Source organism: Pristiophorus japonicus, chromosome 6 (assembly GCF_044704955.1).
Source record: "Pristiophorus japonicus isolate sPriJap1 chromosome 6, sPriJap1.hap1, whole genome shotgun sequence".
Classification (NCBI taxonomy): domain Eukaryota; kingdom Metazoa; phylum Chordata; class Chondrichthyes; family Pristiophoridae; genus Pristiophorus; species Pristiophorus japonicus.
Window position 1 is genome coordinate 25,969,248 of NC_091982.1, and position 18,921 is coordinate 25,988,168.

The 18,921-nt window shown below is 43.8% G+C and overlaps 1 protein-coding gene across 3 annotated transcripts in view; it reads left to right on the forward strand.

Moving 5' to 3' along the window:
• tenm1 (teneurin transmembrane protein 1) overlaps positions 1-18,921 on the forward strand; it is a 1,011,052-nt gene that overhangs the window by 654,041 nt on the left and 338,090 nt on the right. For 2 of the 3 annotated variants that reach the window (XM_070882702.1, XM_070882703.1), the window contains one exon: positions 12,660-12,821. In XM_070882702.1, coding sequence (XP_070738803.1) covers positions 12,660-12,821 — 162 coding nt within the window. Of the gene's footprint in view, positions 1-12,659; positions 12,831-18,921 lie in introns of all 3 variants that reach the window. The other variant, XM_070882701.1, reaches the window with a different exon arrangement.

Below are 18,921 nucleotides of genomic sequence, written 5' to 3' on the forward strand. Positions count from 1 at the left end.
GGCTAGAAGGGCCGAATGGCCTACTCCTGCACCTATTTTCTATGTTTCTATGTTTCTATGAGATGAGGAGGAACTTCTTCACCCGGAGAGTGGTGAACCTATGGAATTCTCTACCACAGAAAGTTGTTGAGACCAATTCACTAAATATATACAAAAAAGAGTTAGATGTAGTCCTTACTACTAGGGGGATCAAGGGGTATGGTGAGAAAGCAGGAATGGGGTACTGAGGTTGCATGTTCAGCCATGAACTCATTGAATGGCGGTGCAGGCTAGAAGGACCGAATGGCCAACTCCTGCACCTATTTTCTATGTTTCTATGTTTCTATGTGATAGCGCTCGGATGTCATCCCAGTTCCAGCAGATTTTGCCCAGCCAGCTCCTTCCAAGCAGTGTGGGGCCATTGCCCGGGACAATCCAGAGTGGCACTTCGTGCACCGTGCCCTCGTAGGTGACCTTGACCATAGCGCTGCCCGGGACAGTGATGAGCTCTTTGGTGCATGTTCTCAGTTTTGTGTGAATGGGGCTCAGGGCTGCTCTGAGAGCCTTGTTGCACCACAGTCTCTCAAACATCTTTTTTACTCATGATGGATTGGCTAGCGCCAGTGTCCGGTTCCATGGTAAGCCATTGAATTTTACATTTGGCATTTTCGGTGGACACTTCATCAAAAATGTGTGCACCCCGTGTACTTCAGCATCTGCCTCCTCTCTCTGAGGCTCGAAATTGCTTTGATCCACCATGGACCGATGTTCCGCTGCCACGTGGTGGTTAGCAGATTTTGCAGAGCTTGCAGCTTTTCTGAAAGCTCGTTGGAGGTGCCCCATTGTTCCACAGCTCTTGCAAACATATCCTTTGAAGTGGCATGAATAGGCTGCATGGAAGCCTCCACAATGCCAACAAGGTCTGAATTGGCTTGCATTCATCCTTTGTTGCAGACTCTGAGTCATCTGGGTCACCTGAGGCCTGCTGGCAGTTGCAGACTCATGGGTTCTGTCCTGTACATTTCTGCTCACAAACACAGTTCCAGTTAATTTATGAACATTGCTAGCATTTGTGTGCTGAGAGATTTGTTTGGTGTTATCACTGGTGGACATAAAGGCCTGTGCTATCGCAATGGCCTTACTAAGGATCGGTGTCTCTGCAGTCAAAAGTTTTCGTTGGATGGTCTCGTGGCCAATGCCTGGTATCAAAAAATTTCTGAGCATCTGCTCCAGGTAGCCATGAAACTCACATTGTCCTGCAAGTCGCCTTAGCTTGGCGACGTAGCTTGCCACTTCCTGACTTTCAGATCGCTGGCACGTGTCGAACCAATACCTCGCCATCAGCATACTCTCCCTCAGCTTAAGATGCTCCCAAACCAGTGTACACAGCTCCTCATACAACTTATCTGTTTGTTTCACTGGAGCCAGAAGATTCTTCATGAGACTGTAGGTCGGTGCCCCGCAGACTGTGAGGAGGACCGCTCTCCTTTTTGCAGCGCTTCCTTCTCCGTCCAGCTCGTTGGCTACAAAGTACTGGTCTAGCCGTTCGACATAGGCTTCCCAGTCCTCACCCTCCGAGCACTTCTCCAGGATGCCCACAGTTTTCTGCATCTTTGCGTTGGATTTGTATACTCATCGTCAGTTATTGTGTTCCTTACACAGATGAGACTGCACGCAGGGAGGTTAAAGTAACAGTGACCTCAGTCTTTATTAAGACTCTCCAGAGTGAGGAACAGGCCTTAGAGGCCGGCTTATATACAGTGCTCCAAAGGGATGCTGGGATCCCTTGGGACTTCAGGGGATGCGCTCCCTGGTGGCGGAACATGGGAGTGCATGCTTTACAGATGCACAGCAGGTTGGAGATGGGGCAGTAGTTTGCAAGGATGGAGCGGTGAAGGATTATTTTTGAGGAGAGGGGTGATGAGGGCAGATTTGAGGGAGATGGGGATAGTACCTATGGAGAGAGAACCTTTAACAATGTCAGTTAACATCGGAGCCGGAAAGAAAATTGGGTGGTCAGCAGTTTTGTGGGAATAGGTTTGAGGGAGCAGGAAGTGAGTCTCATGGACAAGATGAGCATGGAGAGGTCATGAGGGGAGACCGGAGAGAAACTGGAGAAAGATGTGAGGTCAGGGCTAAGGCAGTGGGAATCCTTAGAGGAAATTTGGCCTGGTGGGCTAGGGGAATGAAGGGAAGTGGCAGAGGCAACTGAACGGATGGTCTCATTGTTAGAGACAAAGATGTCCATGAGTTCCTCACACTTATTGTCAGAGGTGAGGAAACAGGGGAAATGGGATGTCAGAACAAGGATTAGGTGTGAGCATACCATCATCATTAATGCTTTCAACCCCAGCACTCTCCACGGCCTCAGTGATGGCCCCTCCATTTATCTCCACCACCATCTCCTCCAGCTGAGTGAGGTTCTGTCTACTGCTGCTCACGTCTGTTATGCGCCACCTTGGCCTGTAAGAGAAAGCGAAGTGTGTCAGTGAGTATGGTGCAATGTGTTTGGGTGACATGCCTGCCATGGTTGAATTGCTGGCTGTGTGTGAGATGTGGGTGTGAGACTTGCAGCCGAGGTAAGTGTGTGAGGGTGAGGTGAAGCTATGATTGTGAGGTTTGAGTCGTGATTGTTGGTAGGTGAGTGATAGAGGTACGGTGCATTACATAGAAAACATAGAAACATAGAAAATAGGTGCAGGAGCAGGCCATTCAGCCCTTCTAGCCTGCACCGCCATTCAACGAGTTCATGGCTGAACATGAAACTTCAGTACCCACTTCCTGCTTTCACGCCATACCCCTTGATCCCCCGAGTAGTAAGGACTTCATCTAACTCCCTTTTGAATATATTTAGTGAATTGGCCTCAACAACTTCCTGTGGTAGAGAATTCCACAGGTTCACCACTCTCTGGGTGAAGAAGTTTCTCCTTATCTCGGTCCTAAATGGCTTACCCCTTATCCTTAGACTGTGACCCCTGGTTCTGGACTTCCCCAACATTGGGAACATTCTTCCTGCATCCAACCTGTCCAAACCCGTCAGAATTTTAAACGTTTCTATGAGGTCCCCTCTCACTCTTCTGAACTCCAGTGAATACAAGCCCAGTTGATTCAGTCTTTCTTGATAGGTCAGTCCCACCATCCCGGGAATCAGTCTGGTGAATCTTCGCTGCACTCCCTCAACAGCAAGTATGTCCTTCCTCAAGTTAGGAGACCAAAACTGTACACAATACTCCAGGTGTGGCCTCACGAAGGCCCTGTACAACTGTAGCAACACCTCCCTGCCCCTGTACTCAAATCCCCTCGCTATGAAGGCCAACATGCCATTTGCTTTCTTAACCGCCTGCTGTACCTGCATGCCAACCTTCAATGACTGATGTACCATGACACCCAGGTCTCGTTGCACCTTCCCTTTTCCTAATCTGTCACCATTCAGATAATAGTCTGTCTCTCTGTTTTTACCACCAAAGTGGATAACCTCACATTTATCCACATTATACTTCATCTGCCACGCATTTGCCCACTCACCTAACCTATCCAAGTCACTCTGTAGCCTCATAGCATCCTCCTCGCAGCTCACACTGCCACCCAACTTAGTGTCATCCGCAAATTTGGAGATACTACATTTAATCCCCTCGTCTAAATCATTAATGTACAATGTAAACAGCTGGGGCCCCAGCACAGAACCCTGCGGTACCCCACTAGTCACTGCCTGCCATTCCGAAAAGTACCCATTTACTCCTACTCTTTGCTTCCTGTCTGACAACCAGTTCTCAATCCACGTCAGCACACTACCCCCAATCCCATGTGCTTTAACTTTGCACATTAATCTCCTGTGTGGGACCTTGTCGAAAGCCTTCTGAAAGTCCAAATATACCACATCAACTGGTACTCCTTTGTCCACTTTATTGGAAACATCCTCAAAAAATTCCAGAAGATTTGTCAAGCATGATCTCCCTTTTACAAATCCATGCTGACTTGGACCTATCATGTCACCATTTTCCAAATGCGCTGCTATGACATCCTTAATAATTGATTCCATCATTTTACCCACTACTGAGGTCAGGCTGACCGGTCTATAATTCCCTGCTTTCTCTCTCCCTCCTTTTTTAAAAAGTGGGGTTACATTGGCTACCCTCCACTCGATAGGAACTGATCCAGAGTCAATGGAATGTTGGAAAATGACTGTCAATGCATCCGCTATTTCCAAGGCCACCTCCTTAAGTACTCTGGGATGCAGTCCATCAGGCCCTGGGGATTTATCGGCCTTCAATCCCATCAATTTCCCCAACACAATTTCCCGACTAATAAAGATTTCCCTCAGTTCCTCCTCCTTAATAGACCCTCTGACCACTTTTATATCCGGAAGGTTGTTTGTGTCCTCCTTAGTGAATACTGAACCAAAGTACTTGTTCAATTGGTCTGCCATTTCTTTGTTCCCCGTTATGACTTCCCCTGATTCTGACTGCAGGGGACCTACGTTTGTCTTTACTAACCTCTTTCTCTTTACATACCTATAGAAACTTTTGCAATCCGCCTTAATGTTCCCTGCAAGCTTCTTCTCGTACTCCATTTTCCCTACCCTAATCAAACCCTTTGTCCTCCTCTGCTGAGTTCTAAATTTCTCCCAGTCCCCAGGTTCGCTGCTATTTCTGGCCAATTTGTATGCCACTTCCTTGGCTTTAATACTATCCCTGATTTCTCTAGATAGCCACGGTTGAGCCACCTTCCCTTTTTTATTTTTACGCCAGACAGGAATGTACAATTGTTGTAATTCATCCATGCGTTCTCTAAATGTCTGCCATTGCCCATCCACAGTCAACCCCTTAAGTATCATTAGCCAATCTATCTTAGCCAATTCATGCCTCATACCTTCAAAGTTACCCTTCTTTAAGTTCTGGACCATGGTCTCTGAATTAACTGTTTCATTCTCCATCCTAATGCAGAATTCCACCATATTATGGTCACTCTTCCCCAAGGGGCCTCGCACAATGAGATTGCTAATTAATCCTCTCTCATTACACAACACCCAGTCTAAGATGGCCTCCCCCCTAGTTGGTTCCTCGACATATTGGTCTAGAAAACCATCCCTTATGCATTCCAGGAAATCCTCCTCCACCGTATTGCTTCCAGTTTGGCTAGCCCAATCTATGTGCATATTAAAGTCACCCATTATAACTGCTGCACCTTTATTGCATGCACTCCTAATTTCCTGTTTGATGCCCTCCCCAACATCACTACTACTGTTTGGAGGTCTGTACACAACTCCCACTAACGATTTTTGCCCTTTAGTGTTCTGCAGCTCTACCCATATAGATTCCACATCATCCAAGCTAATGTCTTTCCTAACTATTGCATTAATCTCCTCTTTAACCAGCAATGCTACCCCACCTCCTTTTCCTTTTATTCTATCCTTCCTGAATGTTGAATACCCCTGGATGTTGAGTTCCCAGCCCTGATCATCCTGGAGCCACGTCTCCGTTATCCCAATCACATCATATTTGTTAACATCTATTTGCACAATTAATTCATCCACCTTATTGCGGATACTCCTTGCATTAAGACACAAAGCCTTGAGCAGTTTGGGAGGCTAGTGCTGCATTTGGTGGGATATGGTATTTGAAGATGTATTCACTCACCTTGACCACTCGTGTGAGATCATTAAACTTCTTGTGACACTGGTTCCAGGTCCTGGGGGCAACACATGTGGCATTGATGGCTTCTGCTAGCTCCTCCTGCCCCCCTGTGGATAGAGGACCTGTCTTTCTTTGTGCACCCCCAGGATCAAGGCTGCCAGCTCTGCATCATGTCTGCTGACCTGTTGAGCCATGTCTGCATGCAGAGTTACAATGATGTCTTACTGCAACAAAACACCACCCCTTTAAGAATTGCAGAGAGCCTCGGCAAAATTTTATTGGCTCGAGCGCTCAGCGCTCCAATTACTTAAATGAGCAGACAGCACGAATTTTGCGTGCTGCCTGCAATACTTTGAACAAGCACGTTTTGGGGCCAAATCAAATTTCACCCCCAATGTTTCAAGTCGATGACCTTCATCAGAACTGGAAGAAGTTCGATATTTAATACTTTATAAGCAAATGCACAACCAGGGAAAGATGGGGAGGTGCGGGGGGAGGAAACGACAAAAGTGAAGATCTTTGATAGGGTGAAAGGTAGGAGTGATTAAATGTCAAAAGGGATGATAGCTCAAGGCAAAAGTGGATGGTAACAGGGCAAGTAAAAAAACAAAAGATGGGTCCAGGGGAGATGTAAATGGTTACAGCAGAATCATTACTAGCATGTACTATCCAAGAAAATAGGAGCAGTGGTTATGATCTAAAGTTGTTGAACTTAATGTTGAGGCTGGAAGGCTGTAACGTGACTTATCGAAACCTCAAAGAACAGCACTTCATCCTTTGATTCAGCACTTTACAGCCTGTGGATCAATGTTCCCTGGAGGTTGCATGGCCATTTTTCAATGTTAAGTCTCCTACCAGCGGAAAATTGTGAATGGGCCACGCAATCCCTAAAAGGGGCCACATACCAAAAAAATATAAGATGGACCATTGCTCTAGACCCATCTTTTGTTTCTTTTTTGGTCCCATTGCCACCCCATTTTGCCTTGTATCGCCATTCCTTTGTGATTTAATCACCACTGTCCTCCACCCTATCACAGAGCTTTCCCTTGTTCTTTCTAGCCCTCACCCTTTTTTCATGGCTCTGCACTTGCTACTAAATTGTTACATCTCTAACTTCTTCCAGTTCTGACAAAAGGTTATCGACCTGAAACATTAACTCTGCTCCTCTCGCCACAGATGTTGAGTATTTCGGGCATTTTCTGTTTTTATTTCAGATTTCCAGCATCCACGGTATTTTGCTTTTGTTTTGGTGATGAATTCTTTCAGATAACTTCCAAAAATGCAAACTGATGGTCAACTGAAAGTGTGACATTAAACAGCTTTTGTAAGATTGGAAGAAGCGGAGGAGTAACTATGCTGGAAATGATGATGAGCATAGGAAGATAATGAGAAAGAAAATACAGAAAGACTTGTATTTATTTCGCACCTTTCCCAACCTCAGGACATTACAAAGTGCTTTACAGCCAATGAAGTATTTTGAGGTGTAGTCACTGTAGTAATATCGGAAACCATGGCAGCCTATTTGCACACAGCAAGGTCCCACAAGCAGCAATTTGATAATCAGATCATCTGTTTTAGTTGTTTTGAGGGATAAATATTGGCCAGGACGCCAGGGAGAATTTCCCTGTTCTTCTTCGAAATAGTGCCATGGGTTATTTTACATCCACCTGATAGCCCCTTCTGCCCTATCAGGTTTAATGTCTCATCCAAAAGACAGCACCTCTGACAGTGCAGCACTCCCTCAGCACTGCACTGGAGTGACAGTCTAGATCTTTGTGCTCAAGTCTCTGGAGTGGGACTTGTACTCACAACCTTCTGACTCAGAGGCAAGAAAGCTAACCCCTTAAGGAGAAAGCCTTGCATAAATGTTACATTACTCACAAGAAGAGTGAGTGTTTGGGCAAATTAAGGATTGGATTATTTAGTTATGTGCAAGTTAGAGAAGAAGTTAAAGATCTACATATGGACTATACAACTCATACCCATATTAGGTAAGAAACTGATTCACATTAAATGCCATGTTTTTTGGTGAGAAATTTGAATACACTCGGTTTAGTTGGTGTCGATTTTCAGCTATACCAGCTGGATGAAAAGTATCTCCTGGGTGGAGTGCAGAGAGGAAAATCGAGCGGGGAGGAGAAAACACCTGTAACAGATTCCTCCACCCACCCCTCACACCCAATCCTACATCCTAATTTTCAGTCCATTTAAATTCATGGAAGAAAATTCTGAATTACAAGCTTGCAATCCTTCCCGCCCGAGTTTCTTCTGTGCCCCGTCCAGAAAGTGCAGCTCAGAATAGACTCTATTGTGTCATAACATAGACTGAACAGTGTTGGTTTGAATTGGTTTGAATGCCAACCGAGAAAACTAGCAAAAGGTGACCATACGCTGCAAAAGAACTGAGTAGAAAACCCGCCCCATGGGTCGGCCAATGATATATGTAGCCAAAGAGTTAGATTGAAAATGATACATGGGCTCATCACTAGCTAAGCTGCAATTCTACCCAACATTCAATCACTTTTATTGCTGGGGGGAAATCCAAAATACACCAAATCCCTATTTGCAGCAAGGATGGATTTATAAATTAATAAAGGGAAATAGTGAAGGAATGAGATTCATTTTCTAATTAAGTCTGGTACATGCCCACTCCCAGAAAAGTTTGATTCTGAACACTTTATTTGTCATATATGTGTCACTTTGGAGCCTGATGTAATTCTGCTCTTCAGCCAAAAATAAAGTTTATTGGATTGGTTACCGAAACATTAAATCTAAAAATAAAACTATGAATTCATAAAAATGGAATAAGCACCTTCTTGCAAAAAATAACCTTTGCAACCAGCTTTGAAGAAACCTTCATATAAGATAATAGCAAGTTACATCCCAGAAGGTTTATTTTAGGTTTTTTTTAAATCAAAGCTTTTTTTAGCAGCTTAATTAATTTATATGACTTATTTGGGGACAAACACTAAATAAATCTCGATGCGAACAATGTTCCCTCTAATTTTTTTTATACTGAGCAGGCCACAGGCTCCTTGAAGCGCCACGTTTTTGTCCATGAGCAAATTTTACAACAACAACTTTTGCAACAACAACCACTTAAAGGATGTATACAGTCATGCCATATTTCCACCTCACTGTCACAAATCACTATTTACTACATTGTCAAGTTTTGTATCATCTGCAAACTTCAAAATTGTATTTCCTGTACCCAAGCCCAGGTCATTAATATATAACAAGTAAAGCAATGGTCCTAATCCCAACCCCTGAGGGACCCTACTGCATACTTCTCTCCAGTCAGAAAAACATTCATTCACCACTACTCTCGGCCTCCTATCCCGTAGTCAATTATGTACCCAAAGTTACCACCGTCCCTTTAATACCATGTGCCTTTATTTTCTGTATAAGGCTATTATGTGGTACTTCATCAACTGCCTTTTGAAAGTCCATATATAAATCGACAACAATACCTTCATCAACTCTCTCTGTCACTTCATCAAAGTATTCAATCAGGTTAGTCAGACACGATTTGCCTTCAACAAATCCGTGCTGGCTGTCTCTTACTAATCCATCTGAACCACAGAAGCAGATTTAACGTCTCATCCTAAATACAAATAAACTAGATATTGTTGGTGGAAGGAAAACACTTGATGAACCAAATAACTTGTTCTGTTAAGTTTTACTATTACACCAGTCATTAGCAATAACTTTGTTTCCAACATTTTATGATTAAAAAGTGCTTCCCTCCCCCTTCCGCCTTGGTATTGTTCAACTTTAATCAGACACTCATTCACCTCAACATTTCCAGTTCAGGATCGTCTTCTTGGGTTACACACCCACAACTCACCTTCTACCGCATGAATTGAAATATGAAACATAAGAAAGAAGTTTTGCCTCAAGAGGTTCACCAAGACACTCACTGTCTAGAAATCAGGATAATGTTTTTTAAAGTTAACCTAAATATAAATATATTCTAACTCATCCCCAGTACCCAGAGATACCCCCTCATCGCCAGGGTTTGGAGCCAGGTGCAGCATAACACTGTGTTAATGAAGATGATGCGGGTGTTAAACTTCAAGTTTACAAAACTTTATCATGAAAATGGCTTGGTGACAGTTTCCACAAGCAGACTGCATCTCCTATGAATTGAGAAGTAGTGTATTTTACCCTCCGCCACACCGAGTTATTGTAGCTCAGTTCTAACAGTTAGCCTCAATCATGGTAAATCACTTACTGAAGAACCTGTAAGATATGCATTACATCTCCTGTAGAATATCCACTATACCTTGGAAGGCAGAAAGTATTCACAACTCTAGAATACTTTCTACAGATTGAACTACTGTCCAGATGGCTCCATATTTTACAGAACCAGAAGCAAATGCAAAATACTCTTCAGCGCAGCTAAACAGGACTGAAACTGGGATAGTGCATTACTCACGTAGTGCGAGGTGGAGCAGCGCTAAAGTGGAGCGCGGTCAACAGGAAGTGAGTTAGTGCTGGGCCTCCTCCTTACTGTGCTGGGCTGCTCAGACTGCTGCAGGTCGCTGGCCAGGCTGCTTCCCTCGCTGCGCACTCCCATGGTAGCCAGACCACCAGCTGCTGCCCTACGGGTACTCGACTCCCACTGGAACTCACCGGGAGTCAGTTCTGGGAAGGGAACATCAATGGCATCAACCACCCGATGGAAAGAGCTCTGCAGCCATCTTTGTGCGGGTCACCAGAGTTGCTTTTGTTGTCCAGAGAGCGAGTGCCGCCATACTTATGCGGCGAAGGGGTCCTGTTGCTTTGTTCCTTGAGCATCGCCGCCATCCTTGTCTTGGGCGCTGTTGACTTTTTCCCTGTGCATTTAACAGCGCGGGACTTTACAGCTCACTGCGCGGCAGTGCACCTGCGCACCTTGCAGGGAACATAGGATGTGACTCAGAAACCATCAGCTCACTTTAAAACTTTCTGCCTCAAGTTCATGTGCAAACAGCACTGGGAGAAAACAATGCATGATTGATCGGTTCTGACAGGCTCTCGTCTCACCTGCCAACCAATTTGATTGACTGAAATATTCAACTCCCACCAGTCAATCAGTCAATTGTGATTGATTAATATTTCCAACCTCCAAGCTATTTGAAAAAGTTATCATGAAAGTTTCTTTTGTTCTCTTATGAAATATTAACAAGTTGACACATCGGGGCCGAAATTCAGCCTTTGCTTTTGGTGCACTGTCTTCGAAGTATGTGCGACCTGGCTGTGTGGCGGTTATTCAAGGGGCGGGCGCACTGCTGTGGCCGCCATTTTTTTTTGTCGGCCGACTGCCAGGTCGGCCCGACAATTATGCCCTCGGGTTCGGCCGGGCCGCCAACAGGCAGCTGACACCCCCTCTTGGGTACCAGGCCGCTGGCCCAGCCAAAGTCCCCCCTGGTGGCCCAGTGGACCTAACTAAAATAATCGCAGAGCTCGCAGTGGCTCTCCCCTTTAAGTGAAGGGGAGAGACGTGGCGATGCATACACGTCATGACGTCAGTAGCGCCAGGCTGATGATTGACAGCGGTGCAGACGCCGTCCCGCCTCCACTTCCGGCCCTCTAGCGTGCTCACTGCGGCACTTCTGCCTCCATTATGACCGACTTCTGGTCCGCTCCAAAAAAAAATGCCAAAGAGCTGAATTTCACGCAGGAGGCCACCTCATCCACAGCGGTGGTGAAAGCACATCAAAAGTGGTCGGTGCGACCCGTTTAGGGTGGTGCTAGATTTCTATCCCATGGGCTGGAATGCTGGTAGTTGACACATATGAATAAGGTTTAGTATTTTGGAGCATATGTCGTCATGAAGTAGGAAATTATTCTATCCACATGAAAGTGTCGAGTCATCTGACCATTTGTTCCATGTGGAATGAATCATTTCATTGTCACTAGAAACATTGTTTACATGTGGTGATATATATGTGAGATTTTTTTTCAGATTATTTGTACGTGTTGAATGAATTTAACTTAATCTAACGTGTCTGATAATCCTAAAACCAGACAAAAAATCAAATGGACATGAATCTTGCCAACAAAATTAGACTTGAGGTGTGCTTAGTCAATTGTTTGCTTTTTTTTGCGAAATGTGTTTTATTGCTAAGCAAGCCAACATTTTTGTTGCCCAACTTTTGTTCTGTCCAAAGTAGCTCTCTCCTCACGGTATTGGCCCATGCTGGAATGCAGTTCCACACCCATTGGCCGTCCTTTGATACTTCAGCCTGACAGACTAAACCGTGAGGGGTATCCAAGCCAGTCCTGATCATGTCCTTACACCCCTTACTCCATATCCAAACATGTCCGTTTCCAGCAGGGGTCACTGGATAGCAATCACCAGTAGGAATCCCGACTGATTCGTCCCCTCTCAGCCAAATTGTAGCCAAATGAGACCAGTTAGTTTAGCACAGAATAGGAATCGAACCAAGGTCTATATGGCAAAATAGTACATCAAAATTTATATATTAAGCCACCAGCCAAGTTTCTATCATTCATTTACTAAGCAAGGTTCAGAGTGTCACTATTATTTTAGGTAGTGTGTTAAATAATTGGAATATTATCCCTTATTTCATTTGCACCAAAAATTGTCAAATGAGTAGATTTGAAAAATGAAATAACCAATATGCTGGGAAACAAATTGTTCACTTGCATCTCTATGTCGAGATATAATACAAAGTACCCTCCTTCAATGATCCATTTAACTTTGTGATTAGGGCAAATGATTAGTTGCAGCAAGTGATTTATCACTTACACCTGCTAGAAATTAGCAGTTGCAAAGCCTTTGGGACTTATTTATGCAGAATGGTGGTACTCGAGCAGCAAATTGCACCGCAGATAGTGAGTGTAGAAACTTACTGGTTTTGTCATAGCTGGTCCCACTGTGCCAAATCACTTGCCGTATTTATGAAACTGGAAAACAAGTTAGACTAGAGACTGAAATCTCATTTAAAATGAGTCCTAATCGTTTCACTTTGTCGAGTACATCTGAATTAACTGCAGGGATCTACGTACATGAATAAAAACTGCCTGTTGGTTTTACAGCAGTGCACCTGTTTGGCCTGACCTGGCAGCTGCAGCCAGTACATGGACAACTCTACGAGAACGGGGGAAGCAAATCTTTCACTGGGCTGGAAAACCTGGCTACTACTTCATCTCCCATGGGCGGAAAAGGTTCAGACAAAGATGACATGAAAGACAAAGGAGGTCTTGGAGGTAGCTGCGCACCTAATGAACCTTAAAAAAAAAGATGAGTGGAATCACAGTTTAACTCCCTAGTCAACCTCTGTGATTACAAGGAAGCTCTGATTTTATTGGGGGATTAGTGCTATTTATAAAGCTGTAAAGCTCACACTGTGTAAACATGATGCTGCCCTGGTCATTAATTCCATGGCACATAGACACCAATATTAATAGCAATAAGCACCACAGATAGTTTATTTTATAGAAAGGAAGATGCTGTTTTTTAAAAAATTGCTTTTCTGAAAGTACACATCTACTGACTATTTAGATTTTGTTACATATACTTCTGGCAGGAAGAGATAGAATAAAACCCTGCACAAGTCATCTCATAAAACTTAGATTAGACAGTGTTTAATGGACCAGGGAATTAAAGCTGTCATAATGCGATTTAGGGGAGAAAGGGTAGAACTAATCTGCCCAGTCACTTAAGCATTTGTATCATCTGTTTCCTGTGTAAGTGAGATGGTAAATTATGGCTTCACTCCTGCAATAGCATGTTAGACAGATATTCAGGTCACAATGAAAACATGATACCTCAAACATAAAGTGCTTGACTAATTACAGTGAGTTGATTGCTATACAAAGTGAACGCTGTGTTCCTCAGGTAATGTGTTTCAGTGGAGGTTCCGTTAATGGAGAGCATAACGGTGAACATGGATTGAAATATAGTACTGATCAATAATGTACTGACACAAGAGCACTTGGAGGATAATTCTATCTCTTGTGCTCACATCTGGGCCAAATGCTACATTTCTGTCTGACCGCAAATTGGTCATGGGTGGAATTTTTCAGCTGTTTCCCCAATTGATGGATCCATTTAGCTCAAGATGAGACACATGGCGAATGAAAGATTGGTATGGGTGAAGTCAGTGCCTTTCAGCACACATCGAAAAATTCCAAAATCCAGAAGTTGCATCAAAAGAAATGGGTAATCTGTATCGCAGCTTTCAGTTTTAGAGATTTTGGAAGTGAAATGCAGAATACAAATCAAGATTTTAGATTTACAAACTCTACCCTCGTTTTGTATCAAATGGCACCTTGCTGAAATAATAGGCAGATAAGACTTGTGTCCTTTAGTACTCTCTTTTAAATTGAATGGGTCCTGAGGTGATGCAGCCTGCTTATGTAACATGAAATAATCAGGCTTAAAATATAAACGACAAAGCCATGAGTACATTATGTAGTCAGTTTCGCTTTCTGTATAAATGTCACATCATACCAGGAATAGGAGCTTTAGCTATCTATCAATTTCTCTATATTGCAGTCCATCTGTTTGCCTGTATATCTATCTGTCCCTTTCCTATTTTATCAGTTTGAAGTAAAACTAAATTTGTATAATGTAAACATGTAAATTTGAATTATATTTTTCTGAATATTAATGTCAGGTGGAAAAACTCTATGTAGATAACCGAAGCCTGGAAATGAGAAATTATGCTATCAAATGAACGCTCAGTGAGCTTGTAACAAATTTGTCTCTCCATTTATTTAATGGAGACATCCAATTAAATTAAACCAGTTAACACCTCTTGTAAAACACGAAGAGATGAGTTTGATACAAGTGTGTTTAACATTTGTGCAATAGTATCACTCAATGTCCTTTTTCGGCTCATGTGTCTATTATATTGGCCTATCTTGTTTACTATTCTATTTGTCTAACTATTCAATTTTATACGGGTCCTTCCACCTCCCAGGCCTTCTTAACACCCTCCACCCTACAATCTACAGGGTTTTAAGGATTTCACTGCACTACTAACATTGGTCTCCGATCAGTAATTGTAGTGCACAGCCATTTGATCCAAGCGTCAAGCTGGGTGTTAAAGGGATTTCTGTGCATGCACATTTGTAAACACATACATGGACCTCTTCTTTCCACTGGAGAGTGAGTGGCAGCATTGCTTTCTTCTCAAATTAAAAGGTTACATACAAATTTCTAAGAGTTCCCAGGCGGTCCAGTGGACGTCCTGGGCACTTTTGAAGTTGCATCTTGCCGGAGTTAGACTGCACCTGGTACAATGCCCAAACAGTCTAAGAATACCTATTGGAGGGGTGGTACAAAACCCAGCTCCAGTGCACTCAGGACTCAGATCATCGACCCTACTTTCAAGTTTACTTACCACTTTTATTTGTTGGTGTGCATCTGAAACTGGTTTGTATGGTGCAAAAGTGGTCATACAATGGCCCTGTAAAATTGAAGCATCACCACCACTTCATGACCTTTTAACGTTGGCATGTCATTCAGTGTTGGCTGTGACCCTTCACTTTCTCAGTAAAGCAATCATGTAGACCTACACACTTGAACACAACCCCTCAAAAGGATTTTTTTCAATAGCAGAGCAGTTTTATTAAAGATGGAGAAGCCACACTTGAACAAGATGGGGCCATCACTTCTATTTCATATACAACACTGTCAGCTAATAGAACTATTTTAGTTATAAACGGTGTAGTTAAGTATTTATATCACCTTTCACAATGAGAGAATTGATATTTTCACCAGTATGTAATGTATATCAGGATTAATTGGAACCAGTGTGAAGATTAGTGAGTTAATTTAATATTTATTTTAACCTACATATCGATTGGTCAATTCAAATCGCACGGGGTAGCCTTGAGGAGGAATTCATAGAATGCATACGGGATTGTTTCTTAGAACAGTATGTTACAGAACCTACAAGGGAGCAAGCGATCTTAGATCTGGTTTTGTGTAATGAGACAGGAATAATAAACGATCTCCTAGTAAAAGATCCTCTCTGAATGAGTGATCACAGTATGGTTGAATTTGTAATACAGATTGAGGGTGAGGAAGTAGTATCTCAAACGAGCATACTATGCTTAAACAAAGGGGACTACAGTGGGATGAGGGCAGAGTTGGCTAAAGTAGACTGGAAACACAGACTAAACGGTGGCACAATTGAGGAACAGTGGAGGACTTTTAAGGAGCTCTTTCATAGTGCTCAACAAAAATATATTCCAGTGAAAAAGAAGGGCAGTAAAAGAAGGGATAACCAGCTGTGGATAACCAAGGAAATAAAGGAGAGTATCAAATTAAAAACCAATGCGTATAAGGTGGCCAAGATTAGTGGGAAACTAGAATATTGGGAACATTTTAAACGACAGCAAAGAATGACTAAGAAAGCAATAAAGAAAGGAAAGATAGATTACGAAAGTAAACTTGCGCAAAACATAAAAACAGATAGTAAAAGCTTTTACCGATATATAAAACGGAAAAGAGTGACTAAAGTAAATGTTGGTCCCTTAGAAGATGAGAAGGGGGATTTAATAATGGGAAATGTGGAAATGGCTGAGACCTTAAACAATTATTTTGCTTCGGTCTTCACAGTGGAAGACACAAAAACCATGCCAAAAATTGCTGGTCACAGGAATGTGGGAAGGGAGGACCTCGAGACAATCACTATCACTCGGGGGATAGTGCTGGACAGGCTAATGAGACTCAAGGTAGACAAGTCCCCTGGTCCTGATGAAATGCATCCCAGGGTATTAAAAGAGATGGCGGAAGTTATAGCAGATGCATTCATTATAATCTACCAAAATTCTCTGGACTCTGGGGAGGTACCAGCGGATTGGAAAGCAGCTAATGTAATGCCTCTGTTTAAAAAAGGGGGCAGACAAAAGGCAGGTAACTATAGGCCGGTTAGTTTAACATCTGTCGTGGGGAAAATGCTTGAAGCTATCATTAAGGAAGAAATAGCAGGACATCTAGATAGGAATAGTGCAATGAAGCAGATGCAACATGGATTCTTGAAGGGGAAATCATGTTTAACTAATTTACTGGAATTCTTTGAGGATATAACGAGCATGGTGGATAGAGGTGTACCGATGGATGTGGTGTATTTAGATTTCCAAAAGGCATTCGATAAGGTGCCACACAAAAGGTTACTGCAGAAGATAAGGGTACATGGAGTCAGAGGAAATATATTAGCCAGCCAATTCTCTATCCAGGCTAACAGAAAGCAGAGAGTCGGGATAAATGTGTCCTTTTCGGGTTGGAAATCGGTGGTTAGTGGTGTGCCACAAGGATCGGTGCTGGGACCACAACTGTTTACAATATACATAGATGACCTGGAAGAGGGGACAGAGTGTAGTGTAACAAAATTTGCAGATGACACAAAGATTAGTGGGAAAGCGGGTTGTGTAGAGGACTCAGAGAGGCTGCAAAGAGATTTAGATAGGTTAAGCGAATGGGCTAAGGTTTGGCAGATGGAATACAATGTCGGAAAGTGTGAGGTCATCCACCTTGGAAAAAAAAACAGCAAAAGGGAATGTTATTTGAATGGGGAGAAATTACAACATGCTGCGGTGCAGAGGGACCTGGGGGTCCTTGTGCATGAAACTCTTTTTGGGAGTAAACAAAAAACATTAAACCGTGCCCCCCACCCCCCGATCTGGGGGAAACACCAACCATTTACAAGGCTTTTTTTTTCTTGTGCATGAAACTCTTTTGAGTTAACCTGCAAAACATAAAACATGTATCCGTGCCACCCGACCTGGATGACACACACAAGACATTTACAAGGCCCTTTTTTGTTTTTTTTGGGGGGTTTTTTTGTGGGGTTTTTTTTGGGCACTAAAATCAAATTTTTCCTTTTTCCAGTGCCCCCTATAAAAGGAGAGGGGGACACTAAAAGCACCGGCAATGAAAACAAATTAAACTTTAAAACGTAAAATCAAATTAAAATTTGGTTGCCGGGCGTGATGATGCACTCCAGTCCCTCCGGTGCCCACCTCTCGCGGAAGGCCGCGAGCGTACCGGTGGACACCGCGTGCTCCATCTCCAAGGACACCCTGGACCGGATGTAAGAGCGGAAGAGAGGCAGGCAGTCAGGTTGAACGACCCCCTCGACCGCCCGCTGCCTGGACCGGCTGATGGCACCCTTGGCCGTGCCCAGGAGCAGTCCTACGAGGAGGCCTTCGGACCTACCCGCTCCCCTCCGCACAGGGTGCCCAAAGATCAGGAGAGTGGGACTGAAGTGCAGCCAGAATTTCAGGAGCAGCCCCTTCAAATAATGGAACTTCTTGTGCATGAAACTCTTTTGAGTTTATCTGTGAAAACATAAAACATTAAACGGTGCCACCCGACCTGGGTGACACTCCAGACATTTACAAGGCCCTTTTTTTTTCCCCCTTTTTTGTGTTTTTTTTTTTGTGTTTTTTCTTTTTTTCTTTTTTGTTTTTTTTTTTGGGCACTAAAATCACAATTTTTCCCCAGTGCCCCCTATAAAAGGGAAGGGGACACTAAAAGCACCGGCAATTAAAACAAATTAACTTTAAAACGTAAAATCAAATTAAAATTTGGTTGCCGGGCGTGATGATGCACTCCAGTCCCTCCGGTGCCCACCTCTCGCGGAAGGCCGCGAGCGTACCGGTGGACACCGCGTGCTCCATCTCCAAGGACACCCTGGACCGGATGTAAGAGCGGAAGAGAGGCAGGCAGTCAGGTTGAACGACCCCCTCGACCGCCCGCTGCCTGGACCGGCTGATGGCACCCTTGGCCGTGCCCAGGAGCAGTCCTACGAGGAGGCCTTCGGACCTACCCGCTCCCCTCCGCACAGGGTGCCCAAAGATCAGGAGAGTGGGACTGAAGTGCAGCCAGAATTTCAGGAGCAGCCCCTTCAAATAATGGAACTTCTTGTGCATGAATCCCAAAAAGTTAGTTTGCAGGTGCAGCAGGTAATCAGGAAGGTGAATGGAATATTGGCCTTCATTGCGAGAGGGATGGAGCACAAAAGCAGGGAGGTCCTGCTGCAACTGTATAGGGTATTGGTGAGGCCGCACCTGGAGTACTGTGTGCAGTTTTGGTCACCTTACTTAAGGAAGGATATACTAGCTTTGGAGGGGGTACAGAGACGATTCACGAGGATGAGGGGGTTACCTTATGATGATAGATTGAGTAGACTGGGTCTTTACTCATTGGAGTTCAGAAGGATGAGGGGTGATCTTATAGAAACATTTAAAATAATGAAAGGGATAGACAAGATGGAGGCAGAGAGGTTGTTTCCACTGGTTGGGGGGGACGAGAATGAGGGGGCACAGCCTCAAAATACGGGGG